The 16,293-nt window shown below is 48.4% G+C and overlaps 1 protein-coding gene across 2 annotated transcripts; it reads left to right on the forward strand.

Annotated features, from left to right (window-relative positions):
- Nucleotides 1–821: 821 nt before the first annotated feature.
- On the forward strand, nucleotides 822–16,031 carry CYP24A1 (cytochrome P450 family 24 subfamily A member 1). Of its 2 annotated transcripts, XM_077778368.1 has the most exons (11): nucleotides 822–1,084; nucleotides 1,165–1,350; nucleotides 2,944–3,037; nucleotides 5,252–5,348; nucleotides 7,925–8,016; nucleotides 8,708–8,819; nucleotides 10,040–10,185; nucleotides 13,656–13,822; nucleotides 14,867–14,945; nucleotides 15,442–15,639; nucleotides 15,921–16,031. In XM_077778368.1, the coding sequence occupies exons 1-11, from the start codon at nucleotides 822–824 to the stop codon at nucleotides 16,029–16,031; spliced, it is 1,545 nt and encodes a 514-aa protein (XP_077634494.1). The 2 variants fall into 2 exon arrangements, with proteins under 2 accessions (XP_077634494.1, XP_077634495.1); XM_077778369.1 differs by lacking the exon at nucleotides 15,442–15,639.
- The last annotated feature ends 262 nt before the right edge of the window (nucleotides 16,032–16,293 follow it).

Raw genomic sequence — 16,293 nt, forward strand, 5'->3', positions numbered from 1 at the left:
CGCGTATTTCAGAACCGCCCAAAAAGGAGGTAACGACAACTATGTTGAGTACTGACTACGGACAAGCCTCTGTCGTGTGCGCTTTACCTACTGTAATTCAAATCTTCATAAGAACCCCCCAAAATGGAGCCGCCAGGGAGGAGACCCCAAACCCAACGGGCTCTCCTTGCCCAAGCGAAGACCCGAAGGTTGCAAAGCCCTCTCTGGATGCCTTTCACCAAGTCTCAAGCACTGCACCTTGGGAGGGGCAGAAGGCCACCCTTCCTCCAGAGAGAGTCCGGCCCAGGCTGGCGACCCCCGGCTCCCGGACCCCGGGGCCCCCCGCAGGCGCCGGCAGCCCCCCCGGGGCNGCGCCCCCCCCGCCCGACCCAGCCTGCTCATTGGCCGCCCAGGGCCTGCCCCGTCTCCATAAATACGTGGTCCCTGGGCATGGAGCATCGAGAGCCCCAGGACGAGCCCGCAGCGCCGTGCAGCATCTCTCTGCCCGCCTGGACACCTCCGCTTCGTGGCTCCGGGCCTGGAAGTCAGCCTCGCGGACCCACATCCCTTCCTCTCCCCTTCCAAGAGACACCCAACCCCCGGAGACACTCCTCCAGCCGACACCCGCGCCCTGAGGCTGGCGCACCGGGCAGCGCCGAGCATCCTTGCCGCGGTCCTTTCTGCTCCCCGCTCCTCCGCAGCCCCCTCCGTCACACCTGCGGGCCCCCTTCGCCCTCCTCTCCCGGAATCCTCAGGCCCCTAGACCCCGCCCGCGCCTCTTTGGCCAAGTCGTGCTTCCCGGTCCCCGCGCGTTCCCACGCGCCAGGTGTCCCCGCGCTGCCATGAGCTGCCCAATCGGCAAGAACCGCTCCCTTGTCGCCTTCCTCCAGCAGCTGCGCCACCTGGGGCAGCCCCCCAGGCCCGTGACGTCTGCGGTGTGCGCGCCCCCTCGGCCCCGGGAGGTGCCCCTCTGCCCGGCGCTGGAACGCGGCGAGGCGCAGGACGCGGCCGCCCTGCCCGGCCCCACCAGCTGGCCGCTGCTGGGCAGCCTGCCGGAGATCCTCTGGAAGGGGGGGCTCAAGAAGCAGCACGACACGCTGGTAAATGCCTCGTCGCGCCCCAATTCCCTCTCCCCGCTCTGCCCCGCGCCCCAAACCCTCCTCGAGACGCGCGCGGCCGGGGCGCGCGGGGNCGGAAATACGGCAAGATTTTCCGCATGAAGTTGGGCTCCTTCGACTCGGTGCACCTGGGCTCGCCGTGCCTGCTGGAAGCGCTGTACCGCACGGAGAGCGCGTACCCGCAGCGCCTGGAGATCAAGCCCTGGAAGGCCTATCGCGACTACCGTCGGGAGGGCTACGGGCTGCTGATCCTGTGAGTCCCGGCCCCGGGGGGGGAGGGGGGGTCTCAGCAGGGCGCCCTTCCTACGCTGCGGGAGCAGGAGAGCCCCCACCAGGCGCGGTCTCCCCAGCTCTTGCCAGGATCGGAACGGGTTGAACAGAACCGAGCTGCGCGCCCAGCACCTGCGTTGTCGCCGGCAACCCGGCAGGGCCATGCCTTTCCGTCCAAAAAAGGCCAAAAGTGTTCTACGGATTGCGGGGTTCAGACTTTGGGGCCGGACGAGGCTCCGAAGTCAGCGTGCCAGGCGAACGTATTCCATACAGAATTATCCCTTCCAGTTGTCGGTAATCCCCTCTGAGTTTAAACAGCAGAAATTAGCTTGCTTTGCTTTTGACAGTTACCCTTTTCTGTTCTGGAGGGGAATGGGGGTTATGACCCAGGTCTAGTCAGAAAGCTGAGATGAGCAGGGCTGTCAAGGTTGCACTGTAGATAATAAATGTCATAATGTGGTGAGATTCCTCTGCATTTTAATTGTTAGCATTTAATAAGTTAGCGCATTTGGGTTTTTTTTTTAAATCCCTAATAGTTGTATTTAAAAAAAAAACTATTTTACGTTTATTAATTATTGAGACAGAGAGAAACAGAGCATGAATGGGGGTGGAGAAGAGAGAGAGGGAGACACAGAATCTGAAACAGGCTCCAGGCTGGGAGCTGTCAGCACAGAGCCTGACACGGGGCTCGAACCCACAAACCATGAGATCATGACCTGAGCCGAAGTCGGATGCTTAACTGACTGAGCCACCCAGGCGCCCCCCCCAATAGTTGTATTTTGGAGGATAATATAATCACTGGAATTAAAAGCCGTAGCCACCCACGGTGCATCAGAGGGTGTGCCGTCTGCTCTGGGATGAGGGAAAGAAGGCGAATGGTAAGAACAGGCTCTAGCACCTCCAGGGACCCTCCGACTATCTATTCATTTGGAGGCAATGACCGAATTCTAGAGTTGAGGTGGTTAGTGAATGTGACTTTTTTTTTAAGTTTATTTCTTTATTTTTAGAGAGAAAGAAAGCACAAGCGGTGGTTGGGGAAGAGAGAGAGGGAGAGAGAGAATCCCATGCCTGGGATGCCAAGCTCAAACTCATGAACCGTGAGATCATGACCTGAGCGGAAGTCGAGAGCCAGTTGCTTAACCGACTGAGCCACCCAGGCGTCCCCGTGAATGTGACTTTCAACCCAAGTCAATGATTAAGAGAAGACAACGTTGTTCTCAAACAGATCTGGGTTGCTGGCGAAGGGAATGTTCAGATGTGTTCTCTTCCTGCTGAGCGCTGAGGCACCTGGCCTCCCAGGTCAGCCCCCTGCTAGGGCACCTCAAAAGGTCTGAGCCCAAATTACCTGGACTTCACCTTTGTGGTGTAATCTTAGGCTAAGAGGAGAGGTGCTTTTTCATCCAGTTGTCAAAGCAGCCCCCAATATTCCAATGGCATATTCTCTGGATAGTTCTGAGCACGAGTCTTAGTGCTCATTGGATTATTTAGTTCACACGATTGTAGCACCGGGGCTGTCTTTGCTGTTCCCTTCTTTTCTTTGCAATGTGCTCTCCATATCATTTTGCTTCTCTCCCAGGGAAGGAGAAGACTGGCAGAGGGTCCGGAGTGCCTTTCAGAAGAAACTAATGAAACCAGTGGAAATTATGAAGCTGGACAACAAAATCAATGAGGTTTGCAGGCTGGGAGCAGCTTTCCTGGGTTTCCTGGGGAGGGAGAGCTTTCTCTGGAACTTGAAGTCATCGCTACAAAGTGCAGGCTATTTGGACAGTTCAGGGGTCTTCTTTTACTCCTCGCTGTCTGCATCCTTCTCCCCCTAAACCCTTATCCCTCCTTCCTTCACTCTTTTGCAAAGTAACATCTCAACGATGGAACGATTACAAGCAGAGACTTTGGTATTCCACAGTCTTGGATGTGAACCTCAGCCCTCCACCTTCTAGCTCCGTAAACTGACTGTACCCTTAACTTCCCGAAGCTTTGCTTTCCCTATAGCTTTGCTATAAACTGGGCATCACAGGATTAAATGAGATAATGCTGATAAAATTCCTAGGTCATGCCATCTGAGCTGGGTTTTGCAGGATGAGTAGGAGTCTTCAAGCCAGAGCAGGTGTAGAAAAGCATTCAGGCAGAAGGGTAGCCTGCTGAAAATAGTGAGACAACACCATGTGTTCAGAGAATAGTATGTTCAGTGCAGCAGAGGCGAGGCGTTCTCTGAAATGATGCTGGACAGAGGGAAGGTCTTGACAATGTTTTTGTACCATGATAAGGCATTTAGACATTGTCCTTTAGTTAACGAGGGCCAAAGAGGGAGGGATTTAAGCATACAGTAATCTCCTTACTCCTGTTCACTTTGGGTGTTTATTTTGAACTGAACTTGGACCCAGAGAGGATCACGTAGGTGCAAGACTGCCAACCCAGAAGGTTTCGGGGACCAGGTAATGAATATAAATGTATAAGGAAGGCCCAGCAGGGAGTGTTTGCAAACAGGATAGGGCATGCCCTTTCTAGAAGGGACAGCTGCCCCACTCCAGCAAATGACTGCCACGTGGGAATGCAGACCTAGGGTCTCCAGATTTTGTCATTATTATTTATTTATTTATTTTTTGCTAAGTAGTGAAAATTCTCTATGTTTATGAGAAATTTCTGGATGTTTTTGAGGGAAACAAACGCAAAGTGCTTTTTAATGCAGGAAGTTGATACATTCAAAATGCCCATGGGTGGGCTTTGCAGTCACCCATACCTTGTCTCAGGCCCCAGCACGGCCATTTTCAGCTATGTGGCCAAGGGCCGGCGCCTTAGCCCCGCTTGAAGCCCGTTCTCTTGTCTTTTCTGCAGGAAATGGGAGTTAAGATAGTATTTTCTACCTCACAGGGTTGTTGTGGAGATCAGCTAACATAGCACACTTCAGGCACTGCTTGGTACTGTACAGGCTGTTAAATGTGAGGCATTAGTCATCAAAATCCTGAATTTGGGGGCGCCTGAGTGGCTCAGTCAGTTAAGCATCCGACTTGGACTCAGGTCATGATCTCACGGTTCATGAGTTCGAGCCCCGCGTCGAGTTCTCTGCTATCAGCGCAGAGCCCGCTTTGGATCCTCTGTGCCCCTCTGTCTCTGCTCCTCCCCTGCTTGTTCTCTTTCTCAGAAATAAATAAATACTTAAAAAAAAAACCACCCTGATTTTGGCCCCTGGCATCTAGAGCCTGTACATAACGTGTCCCGGGTCACAGAGCTATTTCACGAAGGATCTGAGTCTGGAATTTGCAGATTTCTCCGGTTCCAAGTTCAACACACTTAACATGATACCAAGCAGTAAGGAGATGTTTGCTGGCCCAGATATGGAAGCNCTAAAAAAAAAACCACCCTGATTTTGGCCCCTCTCATCTAGAGCCTTTACACAACGTGTCCCGGGTCACAGAGCTATTTCACGAAGGATCTGAGTCTGGAATTTGCAGATTTCTCCGGTTCCAAGTTCAACACACTTAACACGATACCAAGCAGTAAGGAGATGTTTGCTGGCCCAGATATGGAAGCGGCAAACCTCATAAGGCTTGAGATGTTGTGACAACTTGGTTGATTCCCCCTCCATGGTTTATTCCCCATTCTGATTAGAAGAAATGTGTTTCCTTTTCTTAAATTTAGATCAAGGGCTGAAACCTAAGATTTGGGGTGGTTGTGGGAAAAGCTGAGAAAATAACCCAGGACGAGGTTGTCAGGACAGAAGGTGAGCCCTCCGCAGGAAAATATGTAATTAGTGTTGCTGCAGAATGAATAACATTAGGAGCAGAATATACAAGGTAGCAAACCCGGAAGCCAGCTTACTGAGCTTTTAACCTTTTGTTTTCCTTGAATGACTGAAATGCTTCGTTTGTGGCTTCTTTTCCTTTAAGGTCTTAGCTGATTTTATGGGCAGAATGGATGAGCTCTGTGACGAGAGAGGCCGCATTGGAGACTTATACAGCGAGCTGAACAAATGGTCATTTGAAAGTAAGTTTGTCAGGGCACCTGGGTGGCTCAGGCCGTTAAGCGGCTGACTCTTCATCAGTCCTTGGTCTCAGGGTTGTGAGTTCTAAGCCCCACATTGGACTCTGTGCTGGGCGCCAAGCCTACTGAAAAAAACAAAAGAAAGTAAGTTGTCTTGACCATCGTGTTCATTTGATTTCCCAAGTGATTTTGAGGCTACAATATGGCTCTGAGGGTAGTTCCTCTAGAATCCCGAACAGTTGCTGACCAATAAGGGCCCCTTGGGCAGCCTTTTGTGCTTTCGGGCACATAAGTGATGCTTGGCACCATAGGTTGCTTATATAGTCATTCAACAAATATTTATTGAGCACCTGCTATGTGCACGGCATCGTGCTTGGTACTGGAGACACAGCGGTGAACAAAACAGGCAATGACTGTGCTCCCACGGAGCTTAAAGGCTGTCAGGGGTGACAACCAACAAGTAAACACACTTTGTTATGTACTTTTTCAAGCGGTAAGGGTGAGGCATAAAGAACCCTAGTGCCTAGAGGAGGCATGTCTGCTTTGGTTAAGGAGACAGTCGAGGTGAGACCTAAAAGAACAAGGCACAGGGCATCTGTGGGAGGATTGTTCCAGAATGTAGAGACAGGCAGGGCAAATTCCCCCGAGGAGGAAGCATGGGCCAGGCGTCTGAGGCTCTGAGGACACAGGTGGGAGGGGAGGGGGGAGGGGGGAGGGGAGGAGGAGCTGAGGAGACCTACCAGAGGCTGTAGGTCTCGGCCAGAACTCGGGCTTTTAGTTCAAGTCTGATGGTGAGCCATGGAGGGGTCCAAACAGAAGCTGGGGATGATCCGTTTCTTCAAGAAACACTCGGGCACCAGCAAGCAGGGTGCTCTCTAGCCCAGGAAGCTGCCCAGGGAAGACGAGGCACGGAAATACTTTTAATAGAGAGGGTAGGCACCTGACCGAGGAAGTTCAAGGCTGCGGGGGAACCCGGGAGGGAGGGCTGCCTCCGCTGAGGTCGGAAATGGCGCCGGGTCAGCTAAGCCCTGGCAGATGAGGAGGAATTCACCACCTGCTGGATGAAGGAGCAAAGAAGGAACAGAAAGGTGTTCAGAATTACAGGAGCATGTCCTGCAGGGGAGGGGCGTGGCGGGGGCAGAGGATGGGAGGAGGGTAGCATCCGACCCCTGTGAACCGGGGATGGGAATCCAGTTTTGGGCACCGGGGTACCTGGAAATGATAGGATATAGAGTGTTTTTTTTTTAACTTTTTAAATGTTTTATTTATTTCTGTGAGAGAGAGAGAGAGAGAGAGAGAGAGCAGGGGAGGGGAAGGGAGAGAGGGAGATACAGAATCTGAAACAGGCTCCAGGCTCCAAGCTGTCAGCACAGAGCCCGACACGGGGCTCGAACCCACGAGCCGTGAGATCATGACCTGAGCCAAAGTCAGACGCTTAACAGACTGAGCCACCCAAGCACCCCTGATATAGAGTGTTTTTAGCAAGAGGGTGGCTCAGGCTGCTGCTGAGAAGACTGGAGAGGGCACTCCAGGAAGGAGGCTTTGCTCGTGACCTTCCCCCCTCCCCGCCCCCCATCAGCCCAGCCTCACTTTAAAGCTACAGACCACTCGACTCTATCAGCGCATAAGAAAACCCCATGCAAAGAAGAAACCCACAGAAGGTGTTAAGGGAAAGAGGATTGGAATAAAGTGAAGGAATGATGGCAGGGGAGGGAAGGAAGTGTATGTTTTGGAAACTGTCCACTGGAAATACCCAAATGAAGGAGTATTGAATGCATATCTTTGCAAGTCAAAGAAGATATGACTGGGGGGTTAAGAATTACTGTCTAGCGTGATGAGAAGTCTCGAGGAAGGCAGTCACGGCCGGCACCCACGGAGGTCGCTGGGGACCCTTTCTATCTTTTTGCTCTCCCATCCTTATTGGCTTGTTGCAAAATGGTTCCTGCCCCTCCTGGTCTCACCTCTGCAGTCTAGGCCAAAACGAGAAGGGAAGAGGGAAGAGTTAAGTCAGACGTACTTGCCCCTTTTATCCAAGAAAGTGAAAGAGTATTTCCTTTAAGCCTCATTGGCCACAGCTGGTGGCTTCCCGGGCTGCTGCAGGAAGCCTGGGAAAGCAGGGAACAGGCTTGCCGCGAGAGTCTTAGATCAATCCAGATTTGTTGCCCAAAGACTGATATGTTAACACCCTGAATAAAATCGGGGTTCTCTTAGGAAAGAAATGGGGGAGCATGAGTATTGGGTAGACCATTAACAATGTCTGCAGCACATGGTATCCGTGACAAACTCTACAAAAGCAAGACAATTGCAGGAGAGATTCAGTCACGTAAAAATGGATACACTGTCACCACGGCATTTCTGACCAGGAGGTTCCACGGGGGATGGATCGTTGGGCGTGGAGATAACTTCTGGAAAGTGAGGAATGTATCGTCATGCCCTTCTTCTCAGACTTTATACCTTTCCTCGGTTCTTTGAAAAGACCTCACTTTTATGAAAGACAGACTCGAGCCTTGAGTAGCCAGCTACCTCGTAGACCCCAGTGTTGCCGTGATTGCCTGACTGTTGGTTGTTTTAAATGACAGGCATCTGCCTTGTGCTCTATGAGAAGAGATTTGGACTCCTGCAGAAGCATGCCAGGGAAGAGGCTTTGAACTTCATCATGGCCATCAAAACAGTAAGCATCGCCTTGAGAACAGTTTTCCTGGCTTACAGAACTTCACACACAAGTGTCACATTTCCCCAGGAGGAGCACATGCATATTTTATCACAAGAATCAAGTGCTAATTTTAAGGGGTTACGTGTTTTCATGAGTGGATGGGCATGGATGGTCATGAACCAGGAAGCACTCTACATTAGGCAAGTTTAAGTAGGTGTTTCCGTTAAAGGTCAGTTGATGGAAATACTATTTCAGAAAGAGTCTGAAATGTTTCAGATGTAAAATTGTTGAATCTTTTAGATCACGGGTGGATGGAGAGGTGCTGTGAAGCTGGTGTAGACATGGCTGAGGTTGGGAAATGATTGGAAATTGAAGTCAATTAGAAAGTGATGGGTTTCCCTTTTCTTTCTTTTGTAAAATATTTAGGGCATGAAATCAATTTTTTAAAATGTTCATTTTTGACGGGGGCGGGGGGGGTGGCACATCCAGTGACAAATTGTCCCAAAGATTATTTTCATTGTGCTACAGGGCCCAGGGGAGGGTTCCACCCCCAGAGTAGGTGGGAGAGGGCTGGGGGTGGGGAGGGCTTTGAGTTCCTGCCTTTATGGAAGCACACGGTGTGGGTTGTGGAGACCACGCCCCTTCTGGTGTGTCGGTCGTCTTTGGGAGAAGGGGAATCCAGAATGAAAAGGCGCTGTGTCCCCCACAGATGATGAGCACGTTTGGGAGGATGATGGTGACCCCAGTTGAGCTGCACAAGAACCTCAATACCAAGGTCTGGCAGGCCCACACGCGGGCCTGGGACACCATCTTCCAATCAGGTAATGGGCCGCTCGCACCCGGCAGCCCTGTCTCTGGAGCCGCTCCGAAGTCTGGAATGATCTTCTCAATGGGGTTTGCTCCTCCTGATTCTTACGGGCTTTGCAGACACGAGTTTGAAATTGCCCCGCTGTAGACAAATTGTAAGGCAAAGGCATGTGGTGGCTTTCTGTAGAAGGGGTTGGAGGCCAGAGCTTTGGAGTCAGAGATACGTGGATTCAAACCCCAGCTCTGTCACTGGTGTAGCAAGTTGACCAAATACGCTCTCTTTCGTCCTCTGTAGTCTTGTCTCTCAAATGGGCCAATAATAATAATACCTACCTCAATGCAACCGTTTCTAGATCTAATATAGATTCTGTAAGAACATGGCTTCTCACAATACTCAACGAGTCAGAGATGTTTCTGCTACATTCTGAGGGGAATATTGATGGTATGAGTATTGATACTATGAGTACATTTACCAGTATGTACCAGTAGAAGGTCCCTTATTGTATCATACCATGGTATATATTTTATACACACACATAAACATATAGTCATTGAATTCTCACCAAAACCCCTATAAGTAGGTCTTCCTATTAGCCCCGAGTGACAGAACTGAGGCACAGAGCACTAACTTTCTCAGGATTACATGCCCAGAGCTCAAACGCTAACTGCTGTACCGCCTATGGCCATTGTTGGTATGGCCAACCTCACCATTATCACCATTCTGGTGGTGGCCTGCAGAGTAGACTGAAGGGAGAGAGACACATGCCTAGAATGTTCTTGACAAACATTAGAACTTTCTACTACTATTGTCAGCATGCATGGGCACTGCCCGTGTGTGTGTATGTGAGTGTATGTACGTGTGTGTGTACACTGGAAGAGGTTCTCTCCTCCTCTATGGCCCGGATTTGGGAGCCCAGGTCCCTCACTACCTGTATTCATGACCAAATCAGCTAGACATCTGGCTCTGGGTACGAGTTCTGATTCCAAATCTGCATTTGAAGCAGACGCCCAGGTGATTCTTGGGCGCATTAAAGTTTGACCAGCCGTGCGCACGGGGTCATCAATCAGTCCCTGGCGACTTAACAAGAAGGCAACATTCGCTCATTGGACAGATTGTCAGTGTCCCTGAAAAGGCCCTGTAGATGTCACAGGGAGGAATTCACCTGGGGTTCCCTCATTTCTTTCTCGTCCTAACCTTCACTGCACTTCCTTTCCCTCTTCTCTCCTCCAATAGTCAAATCGTGCATCGACAGCCGTTTAGAGCGCTGTTCTGAGCAGCCCAGCACGGATTTCCTTTGTGATATTTATCACCACAGTCAGCTTTCCAGGAAAGAACTGTACGCGGCCGTCACCGAGCTCCAGCTCGCTGCAGTAGAAACGGTAAGGGCTGGATTTTAGTTTACTAAATGGGCTGGAAAATCTTTCTCACAATGAATTTTAAATAGTCATTCAGCTCTCTCATTCCACAAGGATTAACTGAGCGCTAGTTTAGCAAAATGCTGCATGAGACGCGCTGCACAGCCTCGGTCTTTCCACTTGTGATGGGAGGTGAATTCGTGTGCCCCAGAGGGGACAACCTGTGTGCTCTGCGACAGGTGCATAAGCTATCTGGAAATTCAGAAGCAGTAAAATTCCACACTGTAGCGAGATAGGGCATCTAGATTATATTCTTTTTTCTTTCTTTTTATTCTTTGACGATGTGGATTTTTTAAAAAATTGAATATATTCTTGAAAGTTATGAAGGTTACCTCAAAGTGCCTGATTGTGGTGGTTACTCTAAAAATATTGGAATGCTCTCTACCAGTCCAATATTTTTTTTCTTTTTTCAAAGTTTACTTATTTATTTCTTTGGGGGGGGGGCCTAAAGAGGGGGACAGAAGATCCCAAGTAGGCCCCAGGCTGTCAGCGCAGAGCCCGATGTGGGGCTCGAACTCATGAACCGTGAGATCATTACCTGAGCTGAAATCAAAAGTGGGACACTTAACCAACTGAGCCACCCAGACACCCCTGTTTTTCTGATTAAAAGTTTAAATGTAGTGAGCTAGGGGAAACTTGATTTTGCCTTACATGAAATAGCTAATTCTAAATGCCCAAATTCTGTTCCTGTGTGCTTGGTGGCCCTGGTAGGTTCCCAATCCATCCAGGCTCCAAGTGCAAATACTGACAGGTGTTCAGGTGAGTTTGATTGTCTTTGATTCATTTTTTTTGAGCTATCGCTGGCGGGATGCATATTAATATTCCTCATGAGCCAACATTTCATACACCTGTAATCTCTAAGAAGAAAGCATCCCAGTTCAGTTCTTTTCCTGTTTCTTTAGCGTTTCTTACCCACAGAAAAAGTAGGGTTTTCTATATCAGGGGAACAGCAGGTTGTAATTTCTCCTCATGCCCCAGAAGGCTGTTGAAAGGAGGAATTCATTTCCACTCACTTTCATACTGAATCACTTACCCTAAGAAGCTCCTTGGAGGGGTAAATGTAAAGCCTCGCTCATTATCTTTTGTGTTCAGCTGGACTGTGAGCTCCAAGAGCGATGATTTGGTTTTGGACCCTCTGTATTCCCAGGATGGAGAACAGCACTGAGCACATAGTAGGCGCTCATCAAGTACTTGGCGAATAAATGAAAGGAATCAGAAACCAAGTGCCTGCTATGTGCCAGGCGCTGTTCCAGGTGCTTGAAGGAACACCATGAACCAGGGACAAAGGCCTTGGCCTCCATGAAACTTAACTGCTAGCCGGGAGACACGTAAACAAATAAATAAATACGGTCATTTCAAATAGTGGTAGGAGACGTGGGGGAACCATCAGAGTAATGGGCTAGAAGGAGAGGGCAGGGTACCCTCCCTGAGGAAGTGATATGGAGCTAATGGGAATGATGACAGGGAGCCAGCCATGGGAGGATCTGCGGAGAAGAGTCCTCCTGGTAGAGGAAATAGCATGTGCAAAGGGCCTGGAGCAGAAAGAGCGTTGGAGCTGGAGACTTAGTAAATGTGGTCAAGTTGACATTGGAGGAGTCAAAGGGCTGTGTTAACCAGAAACCTTTGGAAGCCATTTGGGTTTTATTACACCTGTGATAGAAACCTCTTGGGGGCATTATAAGCAGGGCAGTAGCCTGATCGAACTTACGTTTTGGGAAGAGGGCTCTGGCTGGTGGGGTGGAAGGTGCACCCAGCAAAGAAAGAGTGGAAGCAGGGAAACCAGCTCTGCGATGGATTTCCTCCACTGAGGTCAAGCCGGGATAGTTAGTGCCTGTGAGGTTGCCCGGGCCACTCCCCGTCAATTCAGCCCCTGCAGTTACCCAAAAAGGCCCCGGCTGTCTTACAGGGCTTTGGCGAAAGCTGCAGTTTGGAAACTCTATTTGGTACTTGCGGTAAGGGACCCGCTGATATGGTTAAACATTTCTTTTTTAGTCCTGGCAATTCTGGAAGTCACTTTTGGAAAATCAGAGAAATTTGAACGTGTATCTAATTTGGTGGCTGCACCCTCTTCCTGTTTTGTAAATTGACTCTTGTAATAATGCCGTCCACGGTTTATTTGCAGCTGAGGCTGCCAGTCTTTGACGTGAAGAAGGCTGCCTTGGACGCACCTTCCTCCCAAAATAGTAAATACCATTGGCACCGAATTGTCTCACACTTTGCCCGTTTATGTGAGGGGCACATGGCACTTGGCAAAAGCGTCTTCGTGTCTGCAATGACCGTTTTTACAGGAATATTTGGCTTATGTTAACTAAAAAAAAAAATAAGGACCTAAAAACAAATACATATGACTACAGGGGTGAAGATCATGAAGCCGAAAGCCATGCTGGCTGTTTCTGCCAATATCTTTTCCTGTTGCCTTTGGAAAGGGAGTAAAACACGCCACTTGAAAGACCAAGAGCCTTTGTCAGAAGCTGTGGCTGGTTCCTTGATATACTCAACTTGACGCTAGAACTTCGTATTTTGGTACTGGCCCCCTCCTGCAAGGGTTCTTTGCCTGTGGCTGAAACTGTGGGCTTCACAGATTCAATTCCAGTAATGCATTTTTTTCGCATGCGTTTGCACTGTAAAATCAAAAAGAAAAAAAAAACTCACTAGTAAAGCCGCTAGGATCTCCACCCCTCTCATGCCACTGAAGTTTTCTCTCCATTTTCTGTTTTAAACAATGTTTAATTAAATGCTCTCCTTATTTTGAGATAATTATAGATTCACATGCCGTTATTTCTTTAATATTATTTATTTTATTTTGGGGAGAACACAGGTGGGGGAGGGGCACGGCGGGGGGGGCAGAGGATCTGAGGTAGACTGTGCACTGAGGCTCACAGCAGGGAGCCCAACATGGGGCTCGAACTCACAAGACCTGAGCCAAAGTCGGAGGCTCAGGGGACTGAGCCACCCAGGTGCCCCTCACAAACAGTTCTTAGAAAAAATAGAGAGGAATCCCTTGGACCCTTCACTTGATTTTTCCCAGTGGTAACATCTTGCAACAATAAAACCTTATAGCAACCTGGATATTGACGTGGACGAAATTGACAGGGATACACTCCTACCAGCCTGCTTTCATTTCACAGATTCTAGAGACTTTCATTTGTGTTCAAACAATTTTTGTATCAAACTGTATTTTAAGTGTCCTAATGCAGCCGATTATTTAAGGAGTCTATGTTGATTCCCCCAGTAACTAAGCTATCCTTAATTGGCATAGCTTATAAAATAAATCTGTCTTTTCATATACTGGATTTGTCGAATGCATAGCAGATAAGGACACGAATTCATTTGCAGGGCAAGGTGGTCAGTAGATAGCAGCTTGTGTTCAGCTCATAACGGTTTCAAGGCAGTTTATCTGCAGAAACTCAAGTTTATGTCCCTTTGGCTTTCAGACAGCAAACAGCTTAATGTGGATTCTCTACAATTTATCCCGCAATCCCCACGTGCAACAAAAGCTTCTTAAGGAAATTCAGAGTGTATTGCCTGAGAATCAGATGCCACGGGCAGAGGATTTGAGGAATATGCCATATTTAAAAGCCTGCCTGAAAGAGTCCATGAGGTGAGAACACATGCAGAAGCCAACATGAATATTCTAGAACGCTGTTCTCTTAAACACATGATCAGAGGTCTCCACATCCACAGACAGCACCCATTGTTGATTCAGAAACAATTATCAGGGTGCCTGGGTGGCTCAGTCGGTTAGGCATCCGACTTCAGCTCAGGTCATGATCTCACGATTCGTGGGTTCGAACCCTGCGTCGGGCTTTGTGCTGACAGCTAGCTCAGAGCCTGGACACTGCTTCAGATCCTGTGTGTGTCTCTCTCTGACCCTCCCCTGTTCTCTCTCTCTCTCTCTCAGAAATAAATAAAACATTTAAAAAATTTTATATACTTCTATAAAAAAGAAAAAAGCAACAATTATCAAACTGCAAAAAACATTAAAAAGATCCTTAGGACCATATTCTCTTTCTATTACTCATTTCCTAAATCATTTGAGCAAATTCTACTAAAACTTGGGAAAGTCAGTGTCCTCCCCTTTAAACTGGTAATAATAGTCTAATGAATGCTATAAGCACTAATTAAGATCAGGGGCATAATTGAAGGAAATGAAAAGAAGTTCAGCAAGGGAATCATGTTATTATTGGATAAGACAAAGAGACATCTTTGTTTTTGTAGCCTCTGGTGTACAATGTTCTTTGAACATTATTGCTCACCCTTTCTGAAAAACAAAACTCACAACATGTCAGCATTAGAAAGAAAGAACTTTCACTTCCGAAAGGCCAGATAGGGGAACTCTAGAACAAAGTCAAGCTTAAAAAACACATTTGAAGTCTAGAATGAAACAGAAACCCACTACTGACAGCGACTAAGCAGGTACTGGGGAGTTAACCAACACGATAAGATAAAGGGTACAAACAGGAGGTATAAATATCAGGAAGAAAGAGACAGAACTTCTTTACGCGAGTTGTGATCACGCTCCCGTTTTGAGTACGAACTCCTGCGGGAATTATTGATTTAACCAGAATCTGCATTCACGTGGTCGCTGAATCTAGAAACTGGTCTGTGCTCACTCACCTTTACATCTTTAATTTTGTTTTTTCAGGCTTACCCCAAGTGTGCCATTTACAACCCGAACTCTTGACAAAGCTACGGTTCTGGGTGAATATGCTTTACCCAAAGGAGTAAGTAGGATTTGCGTGGTCTGCACCTTAGAGAGCTTTGAAAGCTGCACTTTCCAAATATTCATCAGATCTCCGTAACCCCCTTTCCTGGAAGAGCATTCATTTTGGAAATGTGTATATTTTAGTATGTGGTTGACACGTTGCATTGTATGGTGCTGAGATTAACAGTTTGGGGAACAAAGAGACCTAGATTCAAGCATCACCTTGAATGAGTTACAGAACCTCTGCGAGCCTCAGCTCTCTCATCTGTAAAATAGGGATAATAACGAAACTACCACATGGGGTTGGTGAGAATGTGATGCAACGTTTTAAAGTTCTTTACCTGTTTATCACCTGGTACATTTCTAGTACTTTATAAACATGGGCTGGAAATCACCCTGTTATAAACGTGTGGGTTGCTTTTACATTCGTAAGGTGATCACTTTTGTTAATTTTGCCATTCAAATGTTTCCTTCTCGTGATTTTTAAGTGCTTTTGTGTTCCTGTGTGTTCTTAGACAGTGTTGATGCTCAATACCAAGGTGTTGGGGTCCAGTGAAGAAAATTTTGAAGATTCAAGTCAGTTTAGGCCCGAACGGTGGCTTCAGGAGAAGAAGAAGATCAATCCTTTTGCGCATCTTCCATTCGGCGTTGGGAAGAGAATGTGCATCGGTCGCCGGCTAGCTGAGCTCCAGCTCCACCTGGCCCTATGCTGGGTAAAACTCTAATTTCTTTCTTTTTTAATGTTTATTTATTTTTGAGAAGGGGTGGTGGCGGAGAGAGAGGGAGACAGAATCCAAAGGAGGCTTCAGGCTCTGAGCTGTCAGCACAGAGCCCCGACACAGGCTCAAACTCACGAGCCGGGAGATCATGATCTGAACTGAAGTCGGATTCTTAACCGACTGATCCACCCACACTCTGGTCTCTGCAGCTGTGCAGTATTCCACAACACAGGAGAAGGGGGTCATCCTGCCTTTTCTGTGTATGTGTGTTCCAGATCGTTCGCAAATACGACATCGTGGCCACGGACGACGAGCCTGTGGAGATGCTACACCTGGGCATCCTGGTGCCCAGCCGGGAGCTCCCCGTAGCCTTCCACCAGCGGTGAGAGCCTCAGGTGAGCATCCAGGGTGCTGTGAACCCCCAAAGGGTGAGCTGAGCTCAGAGGTTGGCCCTACCTGCTCACAACTGATTGGCTGGGTGACCTTGCATAGTTTTCTAACCTTTCTATCAGCTTTTTTTTTTTTTTTCCATTTTTCAAAGGGGGGCTAAAATTGTATCTTATTAGAAAGTTGATATGATACCAAATACTCAGCCTGAATCCTAGCATCAACTAAGTGCTCAGTTAAGTCAAGCTGCCATCTTGAGCT

This window comes from Crocuta crocuta, unplaced genomic scaffold, assembly GCF_008692635.1.
Source record: "Crocuta crocuta isolate KB4526 unplaced genomic scaffold, BGI_CrCroc_1.0 scaffold27, whole genome shotgun sequence".
In the NCBI taxonomy this organism is placed as follows: domain Eukaryota; kingdom Metazoa; phylum Chordata; class Mammalia; order Carnivora; family Hyaenidae; genus Crocuta; species Crocuta crocuta.